The 27,435-nt window shown below is 43.5% G+C and overlaps 1 protein-coding gene across 4 annotated transcripts in view; it reads right to left on the reverse strand.

The window, feature by feature from the left end:
• The window catches only part of PHKA2 (phosphorylase kinase regulatory subunit alpha 2), a 97,653-nt gene that overhangs the window by 21,648 nt on the left and 48,570 nt on the right, over positions 1–27,435 (reverse strand). For 3 of the 4 annotated variants that reach the window (XM_065915362.1, XM_065915361.1, XM_065915360.1), the window contains exons 12-20: positions 26,801–26,896; positions 22,174–22,281; positions 15,711–15,789; positions 13,250–13,384; positions 12,473–12,582; positions 11,204–11,348; positions 10,867–10,945; positions 6,064–6,233; positions 5,004–5,177 (exon numbers count right to left, since the gene is read on the reverse strand). In XM_065915362.1, the coding sequence (XP_065771434.1) occupies positions 5,004–5,177; positions 6,064–6,233; positions 10,867–10,945; positions 11,204–11,348; positions 12,473–12,582; positions 13,250–13,384; positions 15,711–15,789; positions 22,174–22,281; positions 26,801–26,896 (1,096 nt within the window). The remainder of the gene's footprint in view (positions 1–5,003; positions 5,178–6,063; positions 6,234–10,866; positions 10,946–11,203; positions 11,349–12,472; positions 12,583–13,249; positions 13,385–15,710; positions 15,790–22,173; positions 22,282–26,800; positions 26,897–27,435) is intronic. The other variant, XM_065915363.1, reaches the window with a different exon arrangement.

A 27,435-nucleotide genomic window follows, 5' to 3' on the forward strand; every position in this document is an offset into this window, starting at 1 on the left:
AGAGGTAAACAACAGAATGGGAAAGACTAGAGATCTCTTCAAGAAAATTAGAGATACCAAAGGAACATTTCATGCAAAGATGGGCACCATAAAGGACAGAAACAGTAAGGCCCTAACGAAGCAGAAGAGATTAAGAAGAGGTGGCAAGAATACACAGAAGAACTGTACAAAAAAGGTCTTAATAACTCATATAACCATGATGGTGTAGTCACTCACCTAGAGCCAGACATCCTGCCTGGAGTTGTGAGGTCAAGCGGGCCTCAGGAAGCATTACTACGATCAAAGCTGGTGGAGGTGATGGAATTCCTGCTGAACTATTTCAAATCCTAAAAGATAATGCTATAAAAGTGCTGCACTCAATATGCCAGCAAATTTGGAAAACCCAGCAGTGGCCACAGGACTGGAAAAGGTCAGTCTTCATTCCCATACCAAAGAAGGGCAATGCCAAAGAACGTTCAAACTACTGCACAACTGTGGTCATTTCACACACTAGCAAAATCCTTCAAGCTAGGTTTCAGCAGTACATGAACTGAGAACTTCCAGATGTACAAGCTGGATTCAGAAAAGGCAGAGAAACCAGAGATCAAATTGCCAACATCTGTTGGATCATAGAGAAAGCAAGGCTATTACAGGCTGCTTCATTGACTACATTAAAGCCTTTGTGTAGACCACAACAAACTGTGGAAAATTCTTAAAGAGATGGGAGTACCAGATCACCTTACCTGCCTCCTGAGAAACCTGTATGCAGGTCAAGAAGCAACAGTTAAAACCAGACATGGAACAACGGACTGGTTCAAAATTGGGAAAGGAGTACATCAAGGCTGTATAGTGTCACCCAGCTTATTTAACATCTATGCAGAGTACATCATGCGAAATGTTGGGCTGGATGAGGCTCAAGCTGGAGTCAAGATAGCCAGGAGAAGTATCAGCAACCTCAGATAAGCAGATGATACCACTCTAAGAGCACAGAGTGAAGAGGAACTAAAGAGCCTCTTGATGACGGTGAAAGAGAGTGAAAAAGCTGGCTTAAAACTCAACATTCAAATAACTAAGATCATGTCATCAGGTCCCATCACTTCATGGTAAATAGATGGGGGAAAATGGAAAAAGTGACAGGTTTCATTTTCCTGGACTCCAAATATCACTGCAGACAGTGACTAGAGTCATAAAATTAAAAGACGCTTGCTCCTTGGAAGAAAGCTATGACAAACCTAGACAGTATATTAGAAAGCAGAGACATCAATTTGCAGACAAAGTTCCATATAGTCAAATCTATGGCTCTTCCAGTAGTCATGTACAGATGTGAGAGATGGACCATAAAGAAGGCTGAGTGTCGAACAATTGATGCCTTTGAACTGTGGTGCTGGAGAAGATTCTTGAGAGTCCCTTGGACAGCAAGGAGATGAAAGCAGTCAATCCTAAAGGAAATCGGTCCTGAACATTCATTGGAAGGACTGATGCTAAAGCTGAAGCTCCAATACTTTGGCCATCTGATGCAAAGAGCCGACTCATTGGAAAAGACCCTGATGCTAGGAAAGATTGAAGGCAGGAGAAGGGGGCCACAGAGAATGGGATGTTGGATGGCATTATTGACTCATTGGACATGAGTTTGAGCAAACTCCGGGAGTCAGTGAAGGACAGGGAAGCCTGGCATGCTGCCATTCATGGGGTCGTAAGGAGTTGGACACAACTTAGTGGATGAACAATAGTCTTCAGACAAACTCCGGAAGACAGTGAAGGACAGGGAAGCCTGGCATGGGGTTGCAAAGAGCTGGACACAACTTACTGACTGAACAAGTTTTCAGACTTGAAACAATTTTACCTGACATAAACTGTTTCCCAGGGAACTACTGGATGTCCTCCACCAAATAAGACAGCTAACCAAGAGGAAAAGCTGAGATACATAAAATAGGAGAGCCAAGAAGGAATTCTCCAGTATGATGGTGAAGGAAGATTTCAGGATAAAATCTACATCCTGGGGACTTCTCTGGAGGTCCAGTGGTTAAGACTCCACACTCCCACTGCAGGGGGCATGGGTTAGATCCCAGGCTGTGGAACTAAGACCCTACATGCCACATGCAGTCAATTGGAAATAAAAAATCTACATCATGGACACAGAGGGCAGCCAGGCCAAAATGGTCAGTGAACTTCAGAAACATGCAGGCTGAGGGCTACCATCACTGGGCCCTGTTCCAGTGAAACTACTGAAACTATTCTAGAATGTTTTCCACCAAAGGAATAAATTGAGAAGGGAGAATATGCCAGAATCAAGAACCAGGGAACCCAACTGAAGAGATAAACAAAGGAGATTCCAAGGATTATAATAAAGAAGAGACCCAGGATGCCAGGTATGCAAAAGGCCTAGAGAGCAATCAGTCAGACAGGAGGAGACTTTTGAACTCTAAGCAGTGGGACCATGAGTTTCATACATATGCCTGACCTTGTGGAAGTTTCTATTGTGTGGCCACTGGAGGGAAGTGAAGCTAACTACAAGGGCAACTGTTATTTTTAGAAAAAAATGAAAAGCAAAAATGATAATGTGGTATACTATAATACTGAGTTGGGAATAATATTTACATACATACAGAGACAGAAATAGTGAATACTGATTTAACTAAACCTTAAAACAACTGCATGGACAGGTTAGATAGAGGAAGTGAAGCAGAGGAGTGGTGATTTAAGATAGGTGAATTCCTCACCTGCATAAGAGAAAGGTCACAGATACTGAATAAACATGATGCATCAAAGACAGCAGTTCAGTTCAGTGCTCAGTTGTGTCCAACTCTTTGCAACCTCATGAACTGCAGCATGCCAGGCCTCCCTGTCCATCACAAACTCCCGGAGTTTACCCAAACTCATGTCCAATAAGTTGGTGATGCCATCCAACCATCTCATTCTCTGTTATCCCCTTCTCCTCCTGCCCTCAATCTTTCCCAGCATCAGGGTCTTTTCAAATGAGTCAGTTCTTCGCATCAGGTGGCCAAAGTATTGGAGTTTCGGCTGCAACATCAGTCCTACCAATGAACGCCCAGGACTGATCTCCTTTAGGATGGACTGCTTGGATCTCCTTGCAGCCCAAGGGACTCTCAACACCACAGTTCAACAGCATCAATTCTTAGGCGCTCAGCTTTCTTTATAGTCCAACTGTCACATCCACACATGACTACTGAAAAAACCACAGCTTGACTAGACAGACCTTTGCTGACAAAGTAATGTCTCTGCTTTTTAATATGCTGTCTAGGTTGGTCATAACTTTCCTCCCAAGGAGTAAGCATCTTTTAATTTCATGGCTGCAATCACCATCTGCAGTGATTTTAGAGCCCCGAAAAATAAAGTCAGCCACTGTTTCGTCATCTATTTCCCATGAAGTGATGGGACCAGATGCCATGATCTTAGTTTTCTGAATGTTGAGCTTTAGGCCAACTTTTTCACTCTCCTCTCTCACTTTCATCAAGAGGCTTTTTAGTTCCTCTTCACTTTCTGCCATAAGGGAGGTGTCATCTGCATATCTGAAGTTATTGATATTTCTCCCGGCAATCTTCATTCCAGCTTGTGCTTCTTCCAGCCCAGCGTTTCTCATGATGTACTCTGAATAGAAGTTAAATAAGCAGGGTGACAATATACAGCCTTGATGTACTCCTTTTCCTATTTGGAACCAGTCTGTTATTCCATGTCCAGTTCTCACTGTTGCTTCCTGACCTGCATACAGGTTTCTCAAGAGGCAGGTCGGGTGGTCTGATATTCCTATCTCTTTCAGAATTTTCCACAGTTTATTGTGATCCCCACAGTCAAAGGCTTTGGTATATTCAATAAAGCAGAAATAGATGTTTTCCTGGAACTCTCTTGCTTTTTCGATGGTCCAGTGGATGTTGGTAATATGATCTCTGGTTCCTCTGTCTTTTCTAAAACCAGCTTGAATATCGGGAAGTTCACGATTCACGTATTGCTGAAGCCTGGCTTGGAGAATTTTGAGCATTACTTTACTAGCGTGTGAGATGAGTGCAACTGTGCGGTAGTTTGAGCATTCTTTGTCATTGCCTTTCTTTGGGATTGGAGTGAAAACTGACCTTTTCTAGTCCTGTGGCCTCTGCTGAGTTTTCCAAATTTGCTGACATATTAAGTGCAGCACTTTCATAGCATCATCTTTTAGGATTTGAAATAGCTCAACTGGAATTCCATCACCTCCACTAGCTTTGTTTGTAGTGATGCTTCCTAAGGCCCACTTGTCTTCACATTCCAGGATGTCTGGCTCTAGGTGTGATCACACCATCGTGATTATCTGGGTCGTGCATATCTATTTTGTATAGTTCTTCTGTGTATTCTTGCCACCTCTTCTTAATCTCTTTTGCTTCTGTTAGGTCCATACAATTTCTGTCCTTTATTGAGCCCATCTTTGCATGAAATGTTTCCTTGGTATCTCTAATTTTCTTGAAGAGATCTCTAGTCTTTCCCATTCTGTTGTTTACCTCTATTTGTTTGCACTGTTCACTTAAGAAGGCTTTCTTATCTCTCCTTGCTATTCTTTGGAACTCTGCATTCAAATGGGTATATCTTTCCTTTTCTCCTTTGCTTTTTGCTTCTCTTCTTTTCTGAGCTATTTTTAAGGCCTCCTCAGATAACCATTTTGCTTTTTTGCATTTCTTTTTCTTGGGGATGGCCTCAATCCCTGTCTCCTGTACAATGTCACAAACCTCCATTCATAGTTCATCAGGCACTCTGTCTATCAGATCTAGTCCCTTAAATCTATTTCTCACTTTCACTGTATACTCATAAGGGATTTGATTTAGGTCATTCAAAGATACATAAATATGAAAAGAAACAACTAAGAGTTGAAAAGTGGTTGCCTCTAAGTAGAACAACTGGGGAAAGTAAGGAGGAGAAAGGTGAGACAGTAAACAGCTATACTTTGTTGCCCTTAGGATCGTTTGACTTGTACATTATGCTCACACATTACTTTCATAAAAGAAGTTATTTTAGTAGGCAGAGAAAAGTTAATAACATACATGGAATTTCCAAACCCTTTGCTTTTGCCATCACGGAAAGTATATCCCGAGTGGAATGGATAGCACTGAAAACATGGCTGTCCTCTGGCTTCTTACAGAGAGGTGGCAGATAGCACTTTGAGGATGTGCTTTGCAGAAGGTGGTTGATATACTGGTCAAGCTCGTCCTGGCTTTCTGTAATTACACAGGTAAGAAAAAGAGGCAATGAAAACAAGCTGCAGAAACAACCTAAATGAATAAAAGTGAGTATGTGTAGCTGCAAGTACTGAACAGATTTAGTGGAAGACAACATTTTGATACAAATACTTGACCTCCACTCTGCCTCTAGAAAGGAAGAGATTTATATAGATGATGCATGTGTTTATAAAGTTATTGTTTGGAAAAACTTCATTCTAAAAAAAGAAAAATACAGGTCAAGATGGTGTTTACATCACATCATCCCAGGATGAGCTGAATATGTAGACAATCTGAGGGCCAGCAGTCAACATCCAATCTTTTGGTTTTCATTTGTCCTGAATGAGCTACACATTATGGAACACCCCACAGACCCAATCCCAAGTCCTATCTAGAAGTGAAAAACAGGTCACTTCAACCCCAAACCTTGCTCAGTTTGAGAAATGTTATATACATAAGATTTTATCACTTACATCCAATCGAGCCAAGACCATTCTACCACACCTTTGAAAATTCAGGAACTGTGTTTCTTTATATTTTGTGAAAAGTCTCCATTCCTGAAACTCTTTGTCCCTCTAGGTTTAAAAAAAAGCCTCACTTTTGCAGTTTAGGTTTTTAAACTGGCAACCCATTCCAGTATTCTTGCCAGGAGAACCCATGGACAGAGGAGCCTGGTGGGCTACAGTCCATGGGATCACAAAGAGTCTGACATGACTGAGCAACTAACACTTTCTTTTATTCACTTTAATATGTCAAAGTTTCTGAAGACTTTTTTGTTGTATTAGTTACCAATCATTTTCTGTGCTTGAGTTTTAGGGCAACTTTATCACAATGCCAAGGTTTAAATAAATTCAGGGACTGCCTGCAAAGGCATTCCAAGCCATACCTTGATTATAGGTGTCTTCCAAATATCCTCCCAGGTCTGAATCACTATCAGGACTGAAGCTCCCTTCACTGGCATCATCAAACAACTTCTCATCACAGTCTGGATCCAGGAAGGTCAGATACGTGTAGAAAGAGGTGGTGAGGAATTCCGAAAGACTCCCTAATTTTACTCTGCCAAGGAGACACTATGTTAGAGATATAGGTGGATGTGGACAAACTTCCATGATGAATCATTAAGAGACAATTTTCAATAACTAGGTGGCGTTTCTGCCAGAATCCATAAATACGTCACTTGCAGATTGCCCCATACAAGTAGTCAGCCAAGAAATGAAAATGAAAATTCAATAGCAAGTATGAAGTGGAAGCACATAGCATATTAAAAGCCAAAATGAATCATACTGATTTCTTACTCCTAAACCCAACACAAATAGAAATCTATTTTACTGAACCAACCAAAGTTTTACAAAACATATTGAGTGAACCACTTTTAAATAAAGCCAACCCTTGAGGATTTTTTGCCCTAAAACAACTAGACCAGAACAAAACCACAAGAAATGATTCTCTGGGTGCCCTAGTGCTAGCTTTTATGAGTCACTGTCACACAAGGCCTGGGGAGGAGAGTGGGGGTAAATGTTAGGAGAGTCACCGCTCAGAGCAAAGTGTTCTCTAGAAGGAATGTGATGAGCAGGCCATCCCCAGAAGGGGACACTGGCCCAGAGTCGCCCTATCGTCAGTCTGGGAAAAGTTCCACAGAACCTCTGGGAGCAGGGTTTGGCAGTATGGGGTTCTGCTACAAAGGCAGCATTCTCCAAGTTCTTGCTTCCCAAGCCTGGGATGTCTACCCTACAGAAAGACAGCCAGCACTATGTGCTTCTTAAAATGCTAGATCTGGAGGCAGAAAACTATAGCCTGCCTCAGAGCTACCAGGGTCAGATTATGACTGGTTTAAATGGCTTAGTTGGAGAAGAGTAAACAGAAGCAGGCAATGCAAATGAATTCACAAGTGTGTGAGCCTCAAGAAGGCAAGAAGCGCTGCCTGAGGGTGAGAAAAGCCTTCTAATTGAGTAAAGGTGAAAGTGAAAGTCGCTCAGTCCTGTCCCACTCTTTGGGACCCCATGGACTATACAGACCACGGAATTCTCTCGGCCAGAATATTGGAGTGGGTAGCCTTTCCCTTCTTCAGGGGATCTTCCCAACCCAGGGAACAAACCCATGTTTCCCATATTGCAGGCGGATTCTTTACCAGCTGAGCCACAAGGGAAGCCCAAGAATACTGGAGTGGGTAGCCTATCTCTTCTCCAGTGGATCTTCCCGAACCAGGAATGGAAAATGGAACCGAGGTCTCCAGTGCAAAGAAACAGAGGGAAACAATAGAATGGGAAAGACTAGAGATCTCTTCAAGAAAATCAGAGATACCAAGAGAACATTTCATGCAGTGATAAGCACAATAAAGGGCAGAAACAGTAGAACCTAACAGAAATAGTAGAGATTAAGAAGAGGTGACAAGAATACATAGAACTGTACAAAAAAAAGGTCTTAATGATCCAGAAAACAATGATGGTATCGGTCACTCACCTAGGATCAGACATCCTGCCTGGAGTTGTGAGGTCAAGTGGGCCTCAGGAAGCATCACTACAAACAAAGCTAGTGGAGGTGATAGAACTCCAGCTGAGCTATTTAAAGTCCTAAAAGATGATGCTGTGAAAGTGCTACACTCAATATGTCAGCAAATTTGGAAAACTCAGCAGTGGCCACAGGACTGGAAAAGGTCAGTTTTCATTCCAATACCAAAGAAGGGCAATGCCAAAAAATGTTCAAACTACCACACAACTGTGCTCATTTCACATGCTAGCAAGGTCATGCTCAAAATCCTTCAAGCTAGGCTCAAAGTCCTTCAACAGTACTTGAACTGAGAACTTCCAGATGTTCAAGCTGGATTTAGAAAAGGCAGAGGAACCAGAGATCAAATTGCCAATATCTGTTGGATCACAGAAAAAACAAGAGAATTCTAGAAAAACATGTACATTTGCTTCACTGATTACGCTAAAGCCTTTGACTGTGCGGATCACAACAAACTGCAGAAAACTCGTAAGAGATGGGAATACCAGACCACCTCACCTATCTCCTGAGAAAACTGTATGCAGGTCAAGAAACAACAGTTAGAACTGGACATGGAACAGTGAACTGGTTCCAAACTGGGAAAGGAGTACGTCAAGGTTGTATATTGTCACCCTGCTTATTTAACTTCTATGCAGAGTACATCATGTGACATGCCAGGTTGGATGAAGCACAAGCTGGACTCAAGACTGCCGGGAGAAATATCAATAACCTCAGGTATGCAGATGACCCCACCCTTATGGCAAAAAGCTAAGAAGAACTAAAGAGCCTCTTGATGAGGGTGAAAGGAGAGTGAAAAAGCTGGCTTAAAACTCAACATTCAAAAAACTAAGATCATGTCATTGGGTCCCATCACTTCCTGGCAAATAGATGGGGAAACAATGGAAACAGTGACAGACTTTATTTTCTGGCTCCAAAATCACTGCAGATGGTGACCGCAGCCATGAAATTAAAAGATGCTTGCTCCTTGGAAGAAAAGCTATGACCAACCTAGGCAGCAAATTAAAAAGCAGAGATATCACTTTGCTGACAAAGGGCCATATAGTCAAAGCTACGGTTTTTCCAGTAGTCAAGTATGGATGTGAGAGCTGGACAATAAAGAAGTCTGAGCACCGAAGAATTGATGCTTTCGAACTGCGGCGCTAGAAGACTCTTAAAGAGTCCCATGGACTGCAAGGAGATCCAACCAGTCCATCCTAAAGGAAATCAGTCCTGAATATTCATTGGAAGGAGTGATGCTGAAGCTGAAGCTCCAATACTTTGGCCACCTGATATGAAGAGCCAACTCACTGGAAAAGATCCTGATGCTGGGAAAGATTGAAGGCAGGAGGAGAAGGAGATGACAGAGGATGAGATGGTTGGATGGCATCACCGACTTGATGGACATGAGTTTGAGCAAGCTCTGGGAGATGGTAAAGGACAGGGAAGCCTGGTGTGCTGTAGTCCATTGGGGTTGTAAGGAGTCAGACACGACTTAGCAACTGAACAACAACCAGGTGGGTCCAGAGGATAGAGTCTGGCATGTACAGTGAGTTCAGTTTTTCAAATACCCTCAGACTTAAAAAAGAGCCAAAATGAGATTCAACTTTAATTATTAATTACTTAGTAGGAATCGTGGAGCCTAGGCATCCCGCTTTCTTTCCATGGATCTGTGAATTGTTTGCCATACTCTGTAAACAGAAGCCCCTCTCGATTTCCTGTAAGCCTCCATCCAGCTCGACCTGGTGGTTAAAGCCAGTTTCTGTATTCACATGGCGCTTTGGCATCTACTCATCTTGTGCCCCTGGCTCTCTGAGCCTACAGATCCTTGCATACAAAATAGGAATATTTGCTCAAGACAAAGCAAAGGACAACATGAGATGACACATAAAGAGACAAAGAATACACTGCATGCCCAAACAATTGTACACAGTATCCTTTTGATGATGATAAGATTTCAGAAAAAGAATTCATCTTGGAAAACAGTCAGTTACGGGCGTGTGGTATTGTCTCTCGGTTATGACACCATATGCCAGGTGGTAACTTATCCAAGCTGGAGATGAAATGCACACAAGTGGATGCCAACTGCAGGCATGGTGCCAGTCCTGGGATGTTGACAGCAGAATGGTGAGGAGGACCTCGCTGACACTCATAAGAGAGGCCAGGAGAAGCCTAGAGCAAGGGCCACTTCAGTGTACAGCAAACCCCACAGCAAGCTCAGTGAACAGAGGTGCCAACCCCGGGCTTAGAAATAATGTGGTGACTCAACCCAGCGGACATTGGGCTAAGTGAGACCAACCGGTCACAAAAAGGCAAACACTGGACGAGGCCACTTAGGAGAGACACCCAGAGACAGAAAGCAGACCGTGGTTGTCAGGGCCAGGGGCGGGGCAGGTGGACAGTGGTTTCAGGGGGTAGAGTTTCAGTTTTACAAGATGAAAAGAGCTCTAAGAGACTGGTTGCAAACAATGTGAATGTACTTAATGCAACGGAACTGTACACTTAAAATGGTTTAGGTGGCAAATTTTATATTACATATAGTTTACTATTTAAAAAAATTACCATGGCAGCAGGGTCCCTGGCATGGGAAGATGTGAGAAGAAAGGCAAACTTCAATTCCCAAACACTTCTAGCAACTGGCATTCCATCAGGGACCCAATGGCAGCCTCCCCGACCTCAGGAAAGGCCACATGTGACTTGAGCTGACTGCACAGTGAGGTTCTCCTGGGGCCCTTCTGGCATATTCCAGCAGTTTCACAGAGATCAGGACATGGAGGTTACAGAGAAATCCTCTACCTTGTGACAGGGGTGTCCCTGGGAGGTGAGCCCCTATCCCTTAAAGTGATTTAATTACTGAGTACCTGCCAGCCCCAAGGCACTGGGGGTTTGCTAGCCCACCTTTGAGCAGAAACAGATTTCACGTTCCACACATGCATCTCACGGGGGCCATTTCAGAGAGACTTGATTCGTTCAGAGCTCTATGCTCCAGGCCTCCTGGCGCCCATAAAAGCTTCACAAACACCCACCAAATACTGCTTAGAGATAATTCCAGTTTCATATGGGTGACCGGATTAGATGTTTTAACTTCCTTTTTACTCTAAAGCTCCACACTTCTATGTTCAGCAGTGGATATGGAAAATGGGGGAAGGGAAGTAAAAGGCTTTAAGAAAGGTCAATGTTACTTTTCTAGAAAAAAATCACAAATTACCTAGCTCCTCCAAAATATCCATCCTCTAGTTTGCGAATTGTAGCAAGAACAGCAGAATGAATATCTGAGCCATCATTTGCTAAAAAGAAAAAAAAAAACGGTTGAATTAGTTCACTTCATCTGGGAATACTTTGTTTGGGTATGTACTAAAACGTGTTCATCAACACCAACCAATTAAAATACGTATAGCGTAGGAGATTCCCAACCTCAGAAACCTAACTGCTCAGAACCCTCTTTGCTACCTAGCTCTGTCCATGGGACTCATTTTAAACATTTTGCAAAGATTAGAGACTACCTATGGGACATGAGTCAGGGCAGATCAAGTTCATGGACTTACTGAGCATGGTATGTGTGATGGGGAAGGTGAGCGTGGGTCTGCCCGTCATCCGCCAGCAGGTGCACAGGTAGGCCAGCTCAATCCTCAGCATCTCCACGATCATCTCGTTGTCCAGGGCCAGGTAGAAGTGATGCTGGTCGGTGAACTGCAAGTCACAACAGGCCAGGTTCACTGCTGTCCTGCCTTCCCCTCCACACCACCTCAGTTGTCATTCATTGCAGCACTAATCTTTGGATTTTGTTTCCAGAGAAGAGACTCAACCCTGGTTCCATCGTGGGGCTTTCCTTGTGACCACACCCATCGATCTGCCCCAGCCTAGAGCTAGGGCTCCATTAGTGCTAAGTGTGGGAGGAAAGGGCACTTGGCTAGGTCTATTTATGGCTCCTCAAATGGGGATTTAAGGACCTAGCCCAGCAGTGCTGTCCCTGAAAGGAAATCAATAACTCCTTAATTCCAGTTGCGGTCCAGGGCTGCTGAGCTCAGAGATGCTTTCCTAGTGGGGCCACTGAAAGCAGGTGAGACATGGAGACTGTTTACCTGACTGACGGCCTGGTTAACGTGAACTATGGGCACTGTTGTGTCGTGTCCAGGAAAATCATACTGCTGCCCTGGCCTCTGGACCCATGCACACTCCGCTCTGGTATAAAATTCATTATGAAGGGAAATAACTCCCAAGATTTGAGCAAGCAGCACAGGCTGGATGAGAAAGAGCAACTTGAGGTGACTGACCCATGAGCCCATGGCCAACTATGTGCCCAAGCAGTTGGGGGGCTGTGCCTCCTGCTGACAAACTGATCTCTCAGTTGGCCTTCCTAGCTGCTGAATGGATGAAAAAGGCTTCATCTGCATTCCACAGGGCTTGTTTCCTTTGGAAACAAAAACTCTAAAGAAAAGACCCATAAGCAGTATATTCAGAATCCCATCAAGGGAGCTGGGGCCTGAAAACTCAGACTCCCCGTGTGGGAGTCCACTGACAGACCCTGCTGACAAGCTGAGAGAGTGTTAAGGGCACGAGGGCTGTAAGTGCCATACACTAGCCAATTTGTAAAGTGTGTGCATTTCATACTGGAAATGATGGCATACTCAGAGCTAAGCAGCATTTACTGAGCACCTACCATGAGTAAATGTATTAGGTCTTGGATGTCATCCTTTGTCTGTATTTGAACACTTGCATGCACACCCTGCTGCATTCAAAGTAGCTCGCCAGACAGAAAAAGAGAGCTTAATAAACAAATGCTTGTTGCTTTGCTACTGGCCTGCTCTTCTCACCTGGGGCGTGAAAGTAAAGATCTGGTTCCTAATCACATATAATTTAGATGTCCCAAGGACACCAATGTGCCGATACGGTCGCCCACTCAATCTCATATTCTTATTCCGTCCTATGTAGAAAGTAAAAGAGAAATTCAAGTTAGAGTAGGCACAGTGACATCTAATCGAAGTGATTCTGCCTAAGCCTGAACTTATTGATATGTTAAACAACTCACTCTAGGGTTTGGTTTCTCCAATACTGTTATCCTTCTTTGGGACAAGGATGAATTAAGAAAAGAATCCCACTCCCTTTTTTTCATGCATATATAAGAACACGACCCAGTAAAACATCTATATAGAATAAAACTATTAAGAAGAGTTTATTGTTTACTTTTTATTTATTTAGTATGGAACCACGATCCTAAACTGTCAGATTTGAGATAAAGAGAACACGCCTCCCATTTTAATGGGTAAATGAGCATTTTTTAGACCATGGAAAAAATTTAGAAACATTATCAAGATGCAAATGACTGCTTCAGTTGTGAATTTCCAAAGATGGCTCCTTATTTTACCACATATCTGACAAATCACTGGCCACCTGTGGTGACATCTCCTGAACAGACATGAGAGGAATGTGCTTGTCCAGTCATTCCTCTTCACATCAAACAATCAAGCCATCTACTTTGGTGCTTTGCCCAACTCTTTAGAATTTACACATATCACAGTCTCCTCCAGACCTCAAACCTAGAACCAAGATGCAACCTCCCCCAAAACACCTTGCTATTTCCCCAAACCTACCAAGCTTGGCATATATGTGACTAAGGATGCGGCCTGGCTGGACGCGGATTGGATGAATGTCAGTGATACTCTGAACGTTGACCCCATGTTTTCTCAGCAGCTCCTTAATGTGGTTGTTTTCTGCCAGAACAGTCACTGTGAACAAGAACGTAGTGTCTGCATTAGACGGTGGCCCTTGTCCCCTCACAGACACTCGCTGTTGTCTGTTCCCGTCTCTAATCTGTCATATACACATCAGCAGGCTTGCCACAGGCTGGGAGGTTTTGAAATGGACAGCACTTGTCCTGTCGCTCTTCCCAGTTCTCTCTGGCCTCATCTCCCTTCAACACCTACAATGTATATTTAACAAGTGCCCTCAATGTACAAGATAGTCTGAGACCTGTAGAAATGGCTTGCAACAGGTCACAAGCCAAGTTACCAATCTCAAGTGATGTCCTGCCTCTCTGACTGATGGGGATGAGCTTTATACACTCAGGAGAGAAGGAAGGGTGGACCTACCAGTGGGCTGGTGGTAGTGGGGCAGCCTGGCCCACCGGGAAGCAGAGCACACAGACCTCGCTGGTGGGCAAGAGCCACCCCAGAGGTGGGTCACACACCCCAATGGGCTGGGCTGGGGCCCATCTCCAGCCCAGCCCTGGCATGGCTGGTAGGGCTGGCAGGGCTGGCAGCCCTGGCATAGGCATCTGGCTCTCTGGGATGCCTGGGATGTGGGGTTTCAGGCGGGCTCAGACCCCCATTCCTGCTGTACCAGTACCATCGGCTTTTAAGAGAAGGGACCATAGACAAAGGGAGGGAGTGTCAGGGAAGGGGCTAGAGAAAGGGAGCTCTGGCCATACAGAGAGTAGCCGCTGCCAGGTTCAGCTGCGGGGAGCCTGCCAGGAACTGGAGCAGCTTGGGGCGGTGTTGAGGCCAGAGGAAAGAGTTCTTTACTGCTGATGTAGCCCCCTGAGCCCTACCACTGAACCCTGAGGCCGGCAACTCCTGAAGCTATGATACCTACAAATGCGGCTGAGACCTTGTACTTATATAGCACATGAGACTTCTCCAAAGTATGTTAATACCCACGACCTCATCTGAGCCCCACAACAAGGTCCTGAGGGGAACCTGCAGTTACAGTGGAGCAGAGACGGGAAGGTAAGCCCTGGGCCCCAGCATGGGGACATTGGCCACGCAGGAGTGGGCCAGCAGTTGCCCTTCACATCCGTCTCTCTGGAAGCTTCCAACACCATGCAGAGGTCCGCACAGATCAGAGCCACACAGTGGTCACTGTGTGGGAATGACTCAGAGGAGACCTGTGAGCCTGCTGATATGACAGAGCTGCACGCAGACAAGTTTCTGAGACTGGACTTCCCGTTCCTCCAGGCCACAATCTCTGATATTTTCTACTCTGTTTTCTTCTGTTGCATTTAAAAAAAAAAAAAAAAAAGGAGCTCAGGCTCCATCAAGCTCTTCCAGCCCGCAACTGGAAGAGCGGCCTTGTGGACTGAAGGGATCACTTGGTAGCGTGTGCTCCAGTGACAGGTAGAGGCAGTGGGGTCAGCTGTGGGTCCCTTATGTGTAAGAGGGGGATGATAACGATGATCATCACAGTTTCTACCTCATCAGGATGCTGTGATGGTTGGGCGTGTCTTGGCAGGCTTGGGACACAGCAGTGACCAGTGATGACCTGCACACGACCTCTGCTGTAACCCAGGCAAGCACAGTGAAATGCGTCCGTGGCCACAGACAGGGTTCCCTTTCATTTTCTCAATAATTGCTTTTGCTATATTGAGTGTGTATCAAGCAACACAGAAGCTACAAAAATAAGGCCACTGTCCTTAAGAAATGTACAGTGTACACTAGGGTACACAGGCATAGACATGACGCGCTGATACTAGTTGGTATAGGTGTCACTCTCTGAGGCATGTGCACTCCTGAGGAGTCCCCCCTTGGGGGGAGAGTAGGGAGACAGCACCGGTCGTGAGAGCCTGAGGCACAGAGAGGGGAAGTCACGGGGTGGTCAGAGCCAGCGCTGCAGCAGTGGTCGGGCTGGCCCTGCACTTCTGTGGAAGTGCCAGCTGGAGAGGAGGGGAGGCAGGTGAGAACATGGACCAGCGGCTCTGGAAAGAAGTCAGACCTCCAAGAGAGGAATGAGTGAACTCTCACTTGGGTTTTGAGTTTTCAGGAAGGTCATATTCTACCTTTTTTTTTTTTCTCATATTCTACTTTTTAAAGGACAGCAGTTATAAAAAATGATGCCCAATGAATCACTTGTGCCCCAGTTGCAATCAAGGTTTAGATTCAAGAAAACTGCTAGCTAGAAACCAACTCAGATTAGGAGCTGCTGAGTTATAGAACGTACTTCACAGAATTGATATATGCTAAGGTATATCCATACACAGTCTTTAAAAAAATTAAATGTGCTGTAAAAATCACATTGGTTTTACAGAGCTAAATATGAATAGGAAACACACTCACAAACCTTGTACGACGACATCAGGTTTGACTGAAGTGGAAAATCTTCTGTTCAAGGGATCAATTTCACCAGCGGCAAGGAATCCCTAGGAAAATAGGAGCATTAACACCATGATATACTGATAAAAGTTCACCTTAAACCTAAGTTTGGAAATAAAATATCTGGAGGCTCAAGATTTTCAGTATTTTAGTCCTTTATATTTTTCCAAGGCAATTGCTTTTCTCTGAACATATTGTACACACTATAGCATTTAGAAGGCACTCTATCGTGTTTACAGCAGCCAGCTCTCCAGGGCTAGTCAAACACACCAACCTTGTGTGAGTGTGAAGAATAAGGGGAACTCGTGCTCCCTGATCCTCACCCTGCGCCAGGTACAGTGCTGAGCTCTGAACACGCACTGCCACACAGTCCTCCTAACAGGTAGGCACCACCATTCACACCACCTTACTGGGTGTCTTGGCCTGAGAAACCAATGCAGTGAGAAACTGGGAAACCAAGGCACTGAGTTCAGGATGAGGGGCAGAGTGAGGACTTGGCCCAGAGCTGATTGTCCTGAAACAAAAAAACTCCCCTCCCTGCTGGCACAGTACTCTCTGAATGTGGCTCTCCTCACATGATCTAGAATGACAGGTACCCTAAGACAGGGTACCAAGGTGTTCTGGGAGTCCTGAGGACAAGGTGGGCCTCATGCAGGGCCTACATGAGGGCCTTCACTCTGGGAGGAGGAAACAAAAGCAGAGGGATTTGTTCCCAATCTCACTGATACAGAAATCAGAGCTGGACCATATTAGAGATGATTAAACCCAACCTCTTCACTCTAAAGATGAGGAAACTAAAACAAACAAACAAAAAACTACATTTAAGCAAAAGTTGTACAACATTTAAAAAGTAAATAAATAAAGATGAAGAGAGTGAAGTTAAGAGACCTGTCCAAGGTTACAGAGGTGGTCAGAGGCAGGGTTGGCTTTCCAAAGGAGATATATGAATTTTTCCTACTCATAAAGAAAAAAGTGTTAGCTCTTCTCTAAATTTTTGGTAGAATTCAGCTGTGAAGCCATCTGGTCCTGGGCTTTTGTTTGCTGGAAGATTTCTGATTACAGTTTCGATTTCCTTGCTTGTGATGGGTCTGTTAAGATCTTCTATTTCTTTCTGGTTCAGTTTTGGAAAGTTATACTTTTTAAAGAATTTGTCCATTTCTTCCAAGTTGTCCATTTTATTGGCATATAGCTGCTGGTAGTAGTCTCTTATGATCCTTTGTATTTCAGTGTTGTCTGTCGTGATCTCTCCATTTTCATTTCTAATTTTGTTAATTTGGTTCTTCTCCCTTTGTTTCTTAATGAGTCTTGCTAATGGTTTGTCAATTTTTATTTTTTCAAAAAACCAGCTTTTAGCTTTGTTGATTTTTGCTATGGTCTCTTTAGTTTCTTTTGCATTTATTTCTGCCCTAATTTTTAAGATTTCTTTCCTTCTACTAACCCTGGGGTTCTTCATTTCTTCCTTCTCTAATTGCTTTAGGTGTAGAGTTAGGTTATTTATTTGACTTTTTTCTTGTTTCTCGAGGTGAGCCTGTAATGCTATGAACCTTCCCCTTAGCACTGCTTTTACAGTGTCCCATAGGTTTTGGGTTGTTGTGTATTCATTTCTATGCATATTTTGATTTCTTTTTTGACTTCCTCTATGATTTGTTGGTTATTCAGAAGTGTGTTATTTAGCCTCCATATGTTTAATTTTTAACAATTTTTTTCCTGTAATTGAGATCTAATCTTACTGCACTGTGGTCAGAAAAGATGACTGGAATGATTTCAATTTTTTTGAATTTACCAAGGCTAGATTTATGGCCAAGGATGTGATCTATTCTGGAGAAGGTTCCGTGTGCACTTGAGAAAAAGGTGAAGTTGATTGTTTTGGGGTGAAATGTCCTATAGATATCAATTAGGTCTAGCTGGTCCATTGTGTCATTTAAAGTTTGTGTTTCTCTTAATTTTCTGTTTAGTTGATCTATCCATAGTTGTGAGTGGGGTATTAAAGTCTCCCACTATTATTGTGTTACTATTAATTTCCTCTTTCATACTCGTTAGCATTTGCCTGACATATTGCGGTGCTCCTATGTTGGGTGCATATATATTTATAATTGTTATATCTTCTTCTTGGATTGATCCTTTGATCATTATGTAGTGTCCTTCTTTGTCTCTTTCCACAGCCTTTATTTTAAAGTCTATTTTACCTGATATGAGTATTGCGACTCCTGCTTTCTTTTGGTCTCTGTTTGCGTGAAATATTTTTTTCCAGCCCTTCACTTTTAGTCTGTATGTGTCTCTTGTTTTGAGGTGGGTCTCTTGTAGACAGCATATATAGGGGTCTTGTTTTTGTATCCATTCAGCCAGTCTTTGTCTTTTGGTTGGGGCATTCAACCCATTTACATTTAAGGTAATTATTGATAGGTATGGTCCCGTTGCCATTTACTTTGTTGTTTTGGGTTCGCGTTTATACCACCTTTCTGTGTTTCCTGTCTAGAGAAGATCCTTTAGCATTTGTTGAAGATCTGGTTTGGTGGTGCTGAATTCTCTCAACTTTTGCTTGTCTATAAAGCTTTTGAATTCCCCTTCATATCTGAATGAGATCCTTGCTGGGTACAGTAATCTAGGCTGTAGGGTATTCTCTTTCATTACTTGAAGTATGTCCTGCCATTCCCTTCTGGCCTGAAGGGTTTCTATTGATAGATCAGCTGTTATCCTTATGGGAATCCCTTTGTGTGTTATTTGTTTCTCCCTTGCTGCTTTTAATATTTGTTCTTTGTGTTTGATCTTCGTTAATTTAATTAATATGTGTCTTGGGGCATTTCGCCTTGGGTTTATCCTGTTTGGGACTCTCTGGGTTTCTTGGACTTGGGTGGCTATTTCCTTCCCCATTTTAGGGAAGTTTTCAGCTATTATCTCCTCGAATATTTTCTCATGGCCTTTCTTTTTGTCTTCTTCTTCTGGGACTCCTATGATTCAAATGACATCTATCTTACTCAAAGTCTTCCAGAAAATTGCAGAAGAAGGTAAACTTCCAAACTCATTCTATGAGGCCACCATCACCCTAATTCCAAAACCAGACAAGGATGCCACAAAAAAAGAAAACTACAGGCCAATATCACTGATGAACATAGATGCAAAAATCCTTAACAAAATTCTAGCAAACAGAATCCAACAACATATTAAAAAAATCATACATCATGACCAAGTGGGCTTTATCCCAGGAATGCAAGGATTCTTTAATATCCACATATCAATCAATGTAATACACCACATTAACAAATTGAAAGATAAAAACCATATGATTATCTCAATAGATGCAGAAAAAGCCTTTGACAAAATTCAACATCCTTTTATGATTAAAACTCTCCAGAAAGCAGGAATAGAAGGAACATACCTCAACATAATAAAAGCTATATATGACAAACTCACAGCAAGCATCACCATCAATGGTGAAAAATTGAAAGCATTTCCCCTGGAAAAAGACAAGGGTGCCCACTCTCACCACTACTATTCAAAATAGTTTTGGAAGTTTTGGCCACAGCAATCAGAGCAGAAAAAGAAGTAAAGGAATCCAGATAGGAGGAGAAGAAGTGAAACTCTTGCTGTTTGCAGATGACATGATCCTCTACATAGAAAACCCTAAAGACTCTTCCAGAAAATTACTAGAGCTAATCAACGAATATAGTAAAGTTGCAGGATATAAAATTAACACACAGAAATCCCTTGCATTCCTATACACTAACAATGAAAAAACAGAAAGAGAAATTAAGGAAACAATACCATTCACCATTGCAACAAAAAGAATAAAATACTTAGGAGTATATCTACCTAAAGAAACAAAAGACCTATATATACAAAACTATAAAACACTGATGAAAGAAATCAAAGAGGACACAAACAGATGGAGAAACATACCGTGTTCATGGATTGGAAGAATCAATATTGTGAAAATGGCTATACTACCCAAAGCAATCTATAGATTCAATGCAATCCCCATCAAGCTACCAACGGTATTTTTCACAGAACTAGAACAAATAATTTCACAATTTGTATGGAAATACAAAAAATCTCAAATAGCCAAAGTAATCTTGAGAAAGAAGAATGGAACTGTAGGAACCAACCTGCCTGACTTCAGACTCGACTACAAAGCCACAGTCATCAAGACAGTATGATACTGGCACAAAGACAGAAATATAAATCAATGGAACAGAATAGAAAGCCCAGAGATAAATCCACGAACCTATGGACACCTTATCTTCGACAAAAGGAGGCAAGGATATACAATGGGAAAAAGACAACCTCTTTAACAAGTGGTGCTGGGAAAACTGGTCAACCACTTGTAAAAGAATGAAACTAGAACACTTTCTAACACCATACACAAAAATAAGCTCAAAATGGATTAAAGATCTAAATGTAAGACCAGAAACTATAAAACTCCTAGAGGAGAACATAGGCAAAACACTCTCCGACATAAATCACAGCAGGATCCTCTATGACCCACCTCCCAGAATATTGGAAATAAAAGCAAAAATAAACAAATGGAACCTAATGAAACTTAAAAGTTTCTGCACAACAAAGGAAACTATAAGCAGCATGAAAAGACAGCCCTCAGATTGGGAGAAAAATAATAGCAAACGAAGCAACAGACAAAGGATTAATCTCAAAAATATACAAGCAACTCCTGCAGCTCAATTCCAGAAAAATAAATGACCCAATCAAAAAATGGGCCAAAGAATTAAACAGACATTTCTCCAAAGAAGACATACAGATGGCTAACAAACACATGAAAAGATGCTCAACATCACTCATTATCAGAGAAATGCAAATCAAAACCACAATGAGGTACCATTACACACCAGTCAGGATGGCTGCTATCCAAAAGTCTACAAGCAATAAATGCTGGAGAGGGTGTGGAGAAAAGGGAACCCTCTTACACTGTTGGTGGGAATGCAAACTAGTACAGCCGCTATGGAGAACAGTGTGGAGATTTCTTAAAAAACTGGAATTAGAACTGCCATATGACTCAGCAATCCCACTGCTGGGCATACACACCGAGGAAACCAAAGAGACACGTGCACCCCATTGTTCATCGCAGCACTGTTTATAATAGCCAGGACATGGAAGCAGACGAATGGATAAGGAAGCTGTGGTACATATACACCATGGAATATTACTCAGCCATTAAAAAGAATTCATTTGAATCAGTTCTAATGAGATGGATGAAACTGGAGCTCATTATACAGAGTGAAGTAAGCCAGAAAGATAAAGACCAATACAGTATACTAAGGCATATATATGGAATTTAGAAAGATGGTAATGATAACCCTATATGCAAAACAGAAAAACAGACACAGATGTACAGAACAGAATTTTGGACTCTGTGGGAGAAAGTGAGGGTGGGATGTTTCAAGAGAACAGCATCAAACATGTATATTATCTAGGGTGAAACAGACCACCAGCCCAGGTGGGATGCATGAGACAAGTGCTCGGGCCTGGTGCACTGGGAGGACCCAGAGGAATCGGGTGGAGAGGGAGGTGGGAGGGGGGATTGGGATGGGGAATACATGTAAATCCATGGCTGATTCATGTCAATGTATCACAAAAACCACTACAATATAAAAAAAAAATTAAAAAAAAAGTGTAAGACACAGTTTCTACCCCCAAGCACATGTCCATTACATTGCGGAGATGATCATATCCATGAAACTACTACTCCATCTTAGCACCTAAGGGCCACTTGCACTGTGACAGCTTTACCTTGGTCTTCTCTCACATACCAGGAACTCCAGTGACATCCAACCCACTGCTCCCCAGGCTTCCCCCACCCCCGCACTCCTCCCCAGGAGTCCAGACACCCAGCTGAGCAGGATTCTCCCAGGAATGAGGAGCCAAGTGATAAAAAGCACTCACACTTAGGACTGTCGCAAAAAGATTTGTATTTTAAAAACTAAGCCTGGGGGTAAAAAGACGTTTCACAAGAAGGAATGAGTCAGAGCCAGTAGGGGTATTATGGCCTGAGGGACCATCTAACACAAAATTCACTACAGAAAACCAGCCACTGCCCCTTCCTGTAGAGAGCACTGGAGAGTCAAGACCAAGTGCAGAAGCTTCCCAAACCCTGTGTCTCTCACACATGTGTGGACCAACCTCCTCCTGACTATCCACTCACCCACGTTCTAGCCACAGATGGGAAATGCTAGCGGGAATGGGTGTTGGGGAAGAGACAGGGAGTGCTTGGCTTGCAGGTGACCCTGAAATGGTTTACCGTAAGGGTGGACCCAAGTCCAGGCCTCCAGCCTCAGAGCCAACCCCAATCAGTTGACTTTACCGCCATGAAGATGCAAAGGATATTCACAGCCACACTGAACAGAGAGCACCTGTGCTCCTCCAGGGTCCCTTGAACTTCCAATCAGATGGTTTCCAGGCAGTGAAGCCCCCAAGTCCCTTACCTCTGCCAAGAGGGAGCTGAGGATATACAAGGACTGACCCCACAGATGGGGCACCTTCCCCAGGGGAACTCTATCCACTGTGTGAGGATTCTTATACTCTTCATCCACCTGGCAAAGAGAGGAAAACCCCAAGTCAGAATGTCAGAGGATAAAACAGCCAGTGGCACTGTACATGGGGAGCGCACAGAGGATTTAAAAGTGCCACTCATTTGATCCTCCAGACTAATTCTGTGCAAGAGCTGGGACAGGGAGGCCAGGAAAACTGAGGCCCTGTGGGGGGCCATGTGGCTAAAAGCAGCAGAGGTGGGACTCCAGCCCAGGCCTGGTTCCAGCAATGCTCTGCGCACAAGCACACTGATGGCAAAAGACAGAGAGACTCTGGAAGTCAGGCCTGCCTTCTTTAAGCACAGCTCTGGATGACAAGAAATTTCAGATCTCATGCTTATGTTTGGCTGTATTATGGGCACAATAATCTAAAACATCGGCCAACAGCCATGGCAGTGTAGTTCTGGACGCTATGTCAGCTTTCTATCTTGCTCTCCTCAGGTGTTCAGAAACTCTGTGTGCCTATGCAAGAAAATTACCAGAAGGTGGCGCTATTTATTGAGGAAAAACAATTATACTATTCAGTTCAGTCAATTGTGTCCAACTCTTTGCAACCCCATGGACTGCAGTACGCCAGGCTTCCCTGTCCATCACCAACTCCGAGAGCTTGCTCAAACTCATGTCCATCGAGTTGTGATGCCATCCAACCATCTCATCCTCTGTCGTCCCCTCCTCTACCTGCCTTCAATCTTTCCCAGCATCAGGGTCTTATTAGATCACTCATTTTCCATCAGGGACTCAAAATGTTGAATCCATTGAGGGCTTTTGACTCATTAAAACAAGCTACAGTTCTCGCTGACGGGCAGTGCTGGCTACATGTTGTAAAAGTCAGTCTGCAAACTTCTCTGTTGTCAAGTCCATGCTAACCTTTGGGTTTTTGATCATTACAATGTTCGTTGGTTGGGAGTTGGAGAATTTCCTTCTCCAGAAAACATAAACCAGTTGAAGGAAATAGAAAACACATCTTCCTCCAAAGGAAAAACTCACATCATTAGGCAAGTTATTCTCTGCTTGTGGATTAATAACATCAGTGATGTTAATATGAAACTGAAAGGGAAAGTTACTCAGTTGTCTCCAACTCTTTGCAACCCCATGGACTACACAGTCCATGCAATTTTCCAGGCCAGAATACTGGAGGGAGTAGCCTTTCCCTTCTCCAGGGGATCTTCCCAATCTAGGAATGGACAATGGAACCAGGGTATCCTGCACTGCAGGCGGATTCTTTACCATTGGAGCCACAAGGGAAGCCCAAGAATACTGGAGTGGGTAGCTTTTCCCTTCTCCAGGGGATCTTCCCAACCCAGGGATTAAACCCAGGTCTCCCACATTGCAGGCGGATTCTTTACCAGTTGAGCCACCAGGGAAGCCCAAGAACACTGGAGTGGGTAGCCTATCCCTTTTCCAGTGGATTTTCCCAACGCAGGAATTGAACTGGGGTTTCCTGTATTGCAGGCAGATTCTTTACCAACTGAGCTATCAGGGAAGCCCATGTGAATATATTCGGTAAATTTTTTAAAATTTGCTGTAGGAAACTAAGACAAACTTAAGCTTGTCAACTGAACAAAATTAAATGTTACGAGTTATCAAATAGGATAAAAATTGGAGGGAGATTCTCCAAAACATTGCAGTGTAAGATTAGAGAGAAATATTTTCTTTCTATAGAATGTTGAATGTTCTGCAGTTTGCAGGATTACTTTTACAGTAAGATGGTAAGTTAAAACTTTTTGAAATGTAAGTAGTGTTAAGAAAGACTGCGCAGATCTGGAATGGGAACAGGTCGATGCAAAGAACAGAAAACAGCTCAGTTCTGCCCTTCTTCCACCCTCAGTTAGCTCCTGCCTCCCCGTGTCTCCCTCTCTCCACCTCAGTCCTTCCAATCAGCTTGCAGGTCCTCTAATGCATCAAGCCTTTGTCGCCAGCACGGCACTCCGGTATCTACCTTCAGACTGTATACTTGCTCCTCCCACCTCCCTAGCTTGCAAGCTGGCAGAGGGAGAGCTGGCATCGTGACCCCTCTGTGCCCCAGTACGTAGCGTGCTTCCCGACCCAGGGCAGCTGCTCCAAGCACGTCTGCTGTGCACGCTTGCCTGGGTCTCAAGCTGTCCAATGGAGGACCTGTTGGTCGGTGATGCCTTGCAGATGTATGTCCGGCTGTGGAAATGAGCGATGCTGGAACCCAGGCCGGATGCTGCATTGGCCCAGGGCTGTGGCTGCTCCAAGAATGAGGCCCTTTTTCTAATCTGCACAAAGGTGCCATAGGGGTCTGGGTGGCCCTGTCTGTAGCAGTCTCTCCATATTACTGATGGGATGGGTGAACCTTCCCAGCTGTCATCTAGAAGCAACCAATACAAACTGTGCTCAAAAGAATATTCAAAATCAGTGCCTAGCTGATATGTAAATACACTGGATTAAAGGAGGACGCTGAAATGACAAGTACAAGCATGGAGGTCAAATGAGAAAAAGTTGCAGAGTAACCCTTTACAACCTGTAGCCAGAACTGTTAATATTCACCAGAAAGAAAAGCATATAACACCTAGCATTTACTACAGTCAGGAAATGTGCCTTTTAGTGGAACATGGATAGATGGTTATTCTCTACCATAAAACAGGTAAAATACCCTTGAAGCTATTCAGTTTCCCTTGCTCTGCTTCCAGGTTCCAAATTACCTCCCATGACTAATTTAGTCTTGTCAAGTACCTCAGTACCGGAAAAGGGGCAACCTGAACACACAATTGCTAGGAAGTAACTACCCAGCCCCCACCATCAGCTGCACCCAGACCCCCAACAACACATCCACATCACACATAGTCAAATGAATACATTTGCAGGAAACCCAGGCCTTGAACACTCAGAAAGAAAACAGCCCCTGCATGCTCCATGGTTTGATCTGTACAATGATGGACTCTCCATCCCCCCGAAAATGGACCACACATTGGGAAGCAGGGTGCGGTTGTCAGGAGGCCCTGAATCGGGGTCTAATTCCAAGCAGAGCCCAGTGCTGTCTGAGCTCTGACAGATTCCACAGCCTCTTTGAACTGAGGCAGATAATTTCCAAGGCCTTTACTAGTCTCCTGACCATGTGCTTGTGGGCCTGATTCAACCACAAACTCCTCGACCCAAGCTGCAATGTGACCGCAGGGTTACGCTCCAGTGCAGGCCCTGTCAGCTGGGGGAGGAATCTTGCTCTCTGAAGTCTCTTCTGCCCTGAAATGTCTTAATGAAGCTTTAAAGCAACAGGAACATTCAAAAGAGAATAAGCCTTGAAATGAGGATTCTTCTCTGCTTAACATGAGATATGTAGAGGGAAATCTTCCTATTAAGATATATTGATCCATCATGACCCAATTTAGGAAAGTGAATAGAACTAAACTACCTTTGGGCATCTTCCTGGAACTGGCCAGTTTCTTTCTTCCTGATATAGAATGGCTTCTAAGTGATCACTCAAGCTCTAGCATAGGAACTGTGTGACTGAAAGGAAGATTCTGAACTACCCTGTACAGGCAGACCTCTGTTCCAAACCACTGCAATAAAATGAATATAAATGGAGTCACACGAAATTTTTGGTTACCCACTGCATAAAAAATTATGTTCACACTATACCACCATATACCAAGGTCTGTCCTGGTGGCTCAGATGGTAAAGAATCCACCTGCAATGCAGAAGACCTGGGTTTAGATCCCTGTGTTGGGAAAATCCCCTGAAGAAGGGAATGGCAACTCATTTCAGTATTCTTGCCTGGAGAATTCCATGGACTGAGGAGCCTGGCAGGCTATAGTCCATGGGGTCACAAAGAGTCGGACATGACTGAGCGACTTAACACTTTCACATACTGTAATCTATTAAGTGTACAACAGCATTATGTCTAAAAGAAATGTACCTATCTTAATTTAAACATACTTTATTGCTAAAAAATACTAACCATCACCTGAACCTTCATCAAGTTCACGAGTAGTAACATTAAAGATCACTGATCACACATCACCATAACAAATATAATAATGAAAAAGTTTGAAACATGGGAATTACCAAAATGTGACAGAGACATGAAATGAACAAATACTATTGGAAAAAACTCAATGAAGGCTTGCCACAAACCTTCAATTTGTAAAAGTCAAAAAAAAAAAAAAAAAAAAAAAAGCAAAGTTACCTGCAAAGTGGCAGTAAAGCAAGGTATGCCTGTACATCTCTCCCTCTCTCCCAGGGAGATTCTGTCTGGTTTCTTTTTCCACGGAAATGTGTAATAATATGGTGCCCAACAGTGTTCTGTGATTTTAGGGCCTGCTTGGTCTTGAGCTTGAAAGAGGGACAGGTACCCTCTGAAGGTCCTCAACTAACACCTCCCTTGGGCAACCTCCAGGTCAAGCATGGCTCCAAATCCGTAACTTCTGTGATAAACAGCAATGCTACCCAAGACTCAAGAAACCACTTCTGGAGAAAAAGTGTTAGGTCTGAAAGAGGAATGAAAAATACCAAATGGCCAAGCCCAACTCACTTCCTTCTAGATAATCAAGTACATGGTTACCTTGTCAGGCGGGATGGCATAGAGTTCGGGCAACAAGTGGACCCCGTTCTCGCCTCTGATCAGTATCCCCTCCAGGGCTTCACGGTATTCTTGGACCTAGAAAACAGCACCATGACCCATGGGGTGAAACAACAGCACAAGACAGGAAAACAGCTCTCTGGGCAACAAACAGATTAGAAGTAGCACACAGGGCTAAGAAATGCACAAACACCTGCAGCTCACAGAGTGCAAGAGGAGTCTGGACTGTTGCTGATATCAAATGTTAGGAGGAGTGAAAAGCAACTGGTCTTCTATGTGTTGTTTTTCAATCATGATTTAAATAGTCCACTCTTAACTTCTCACAGAGTTAAATTTTGTTTCATCAGCTAGACTATAAGGTTTTTGGAGTGGAGGCCAGATCTTAAGCAGTGTATCCTATTTCCACCTGTTGGTAGTTTTCTACTGAAAAAGTGCTCAAACTTGCTCAAGAAATGCTTGCTGAATGAATCAGATGTGAAGAAAAGGAAGTGTGTGTACTATGATCCATGTACCCCAATACTTAGGATGTACCACTCAGTAAAAGCTGTTGATGTAAATGTTTCTATTAAATTTAAAAAGCAGTGATAACCTATGCATTAAAAGGGAAATGGCAAGGA

This window comes from Muntiacus reevesi, chromosome X, assembly GCF_963930625.1.
Source record: "Muntiacus reevesi chromosome X, mMunRee1.1, whole genome shotgun sequence".
In the NCBI taxonomy this organism is placed as follows: Eukaryota; Metazoa; Chordata; class Mammalia; order Artiodactyla; family Cervidae; genus Muntiacus; species Muntiacus reevesi.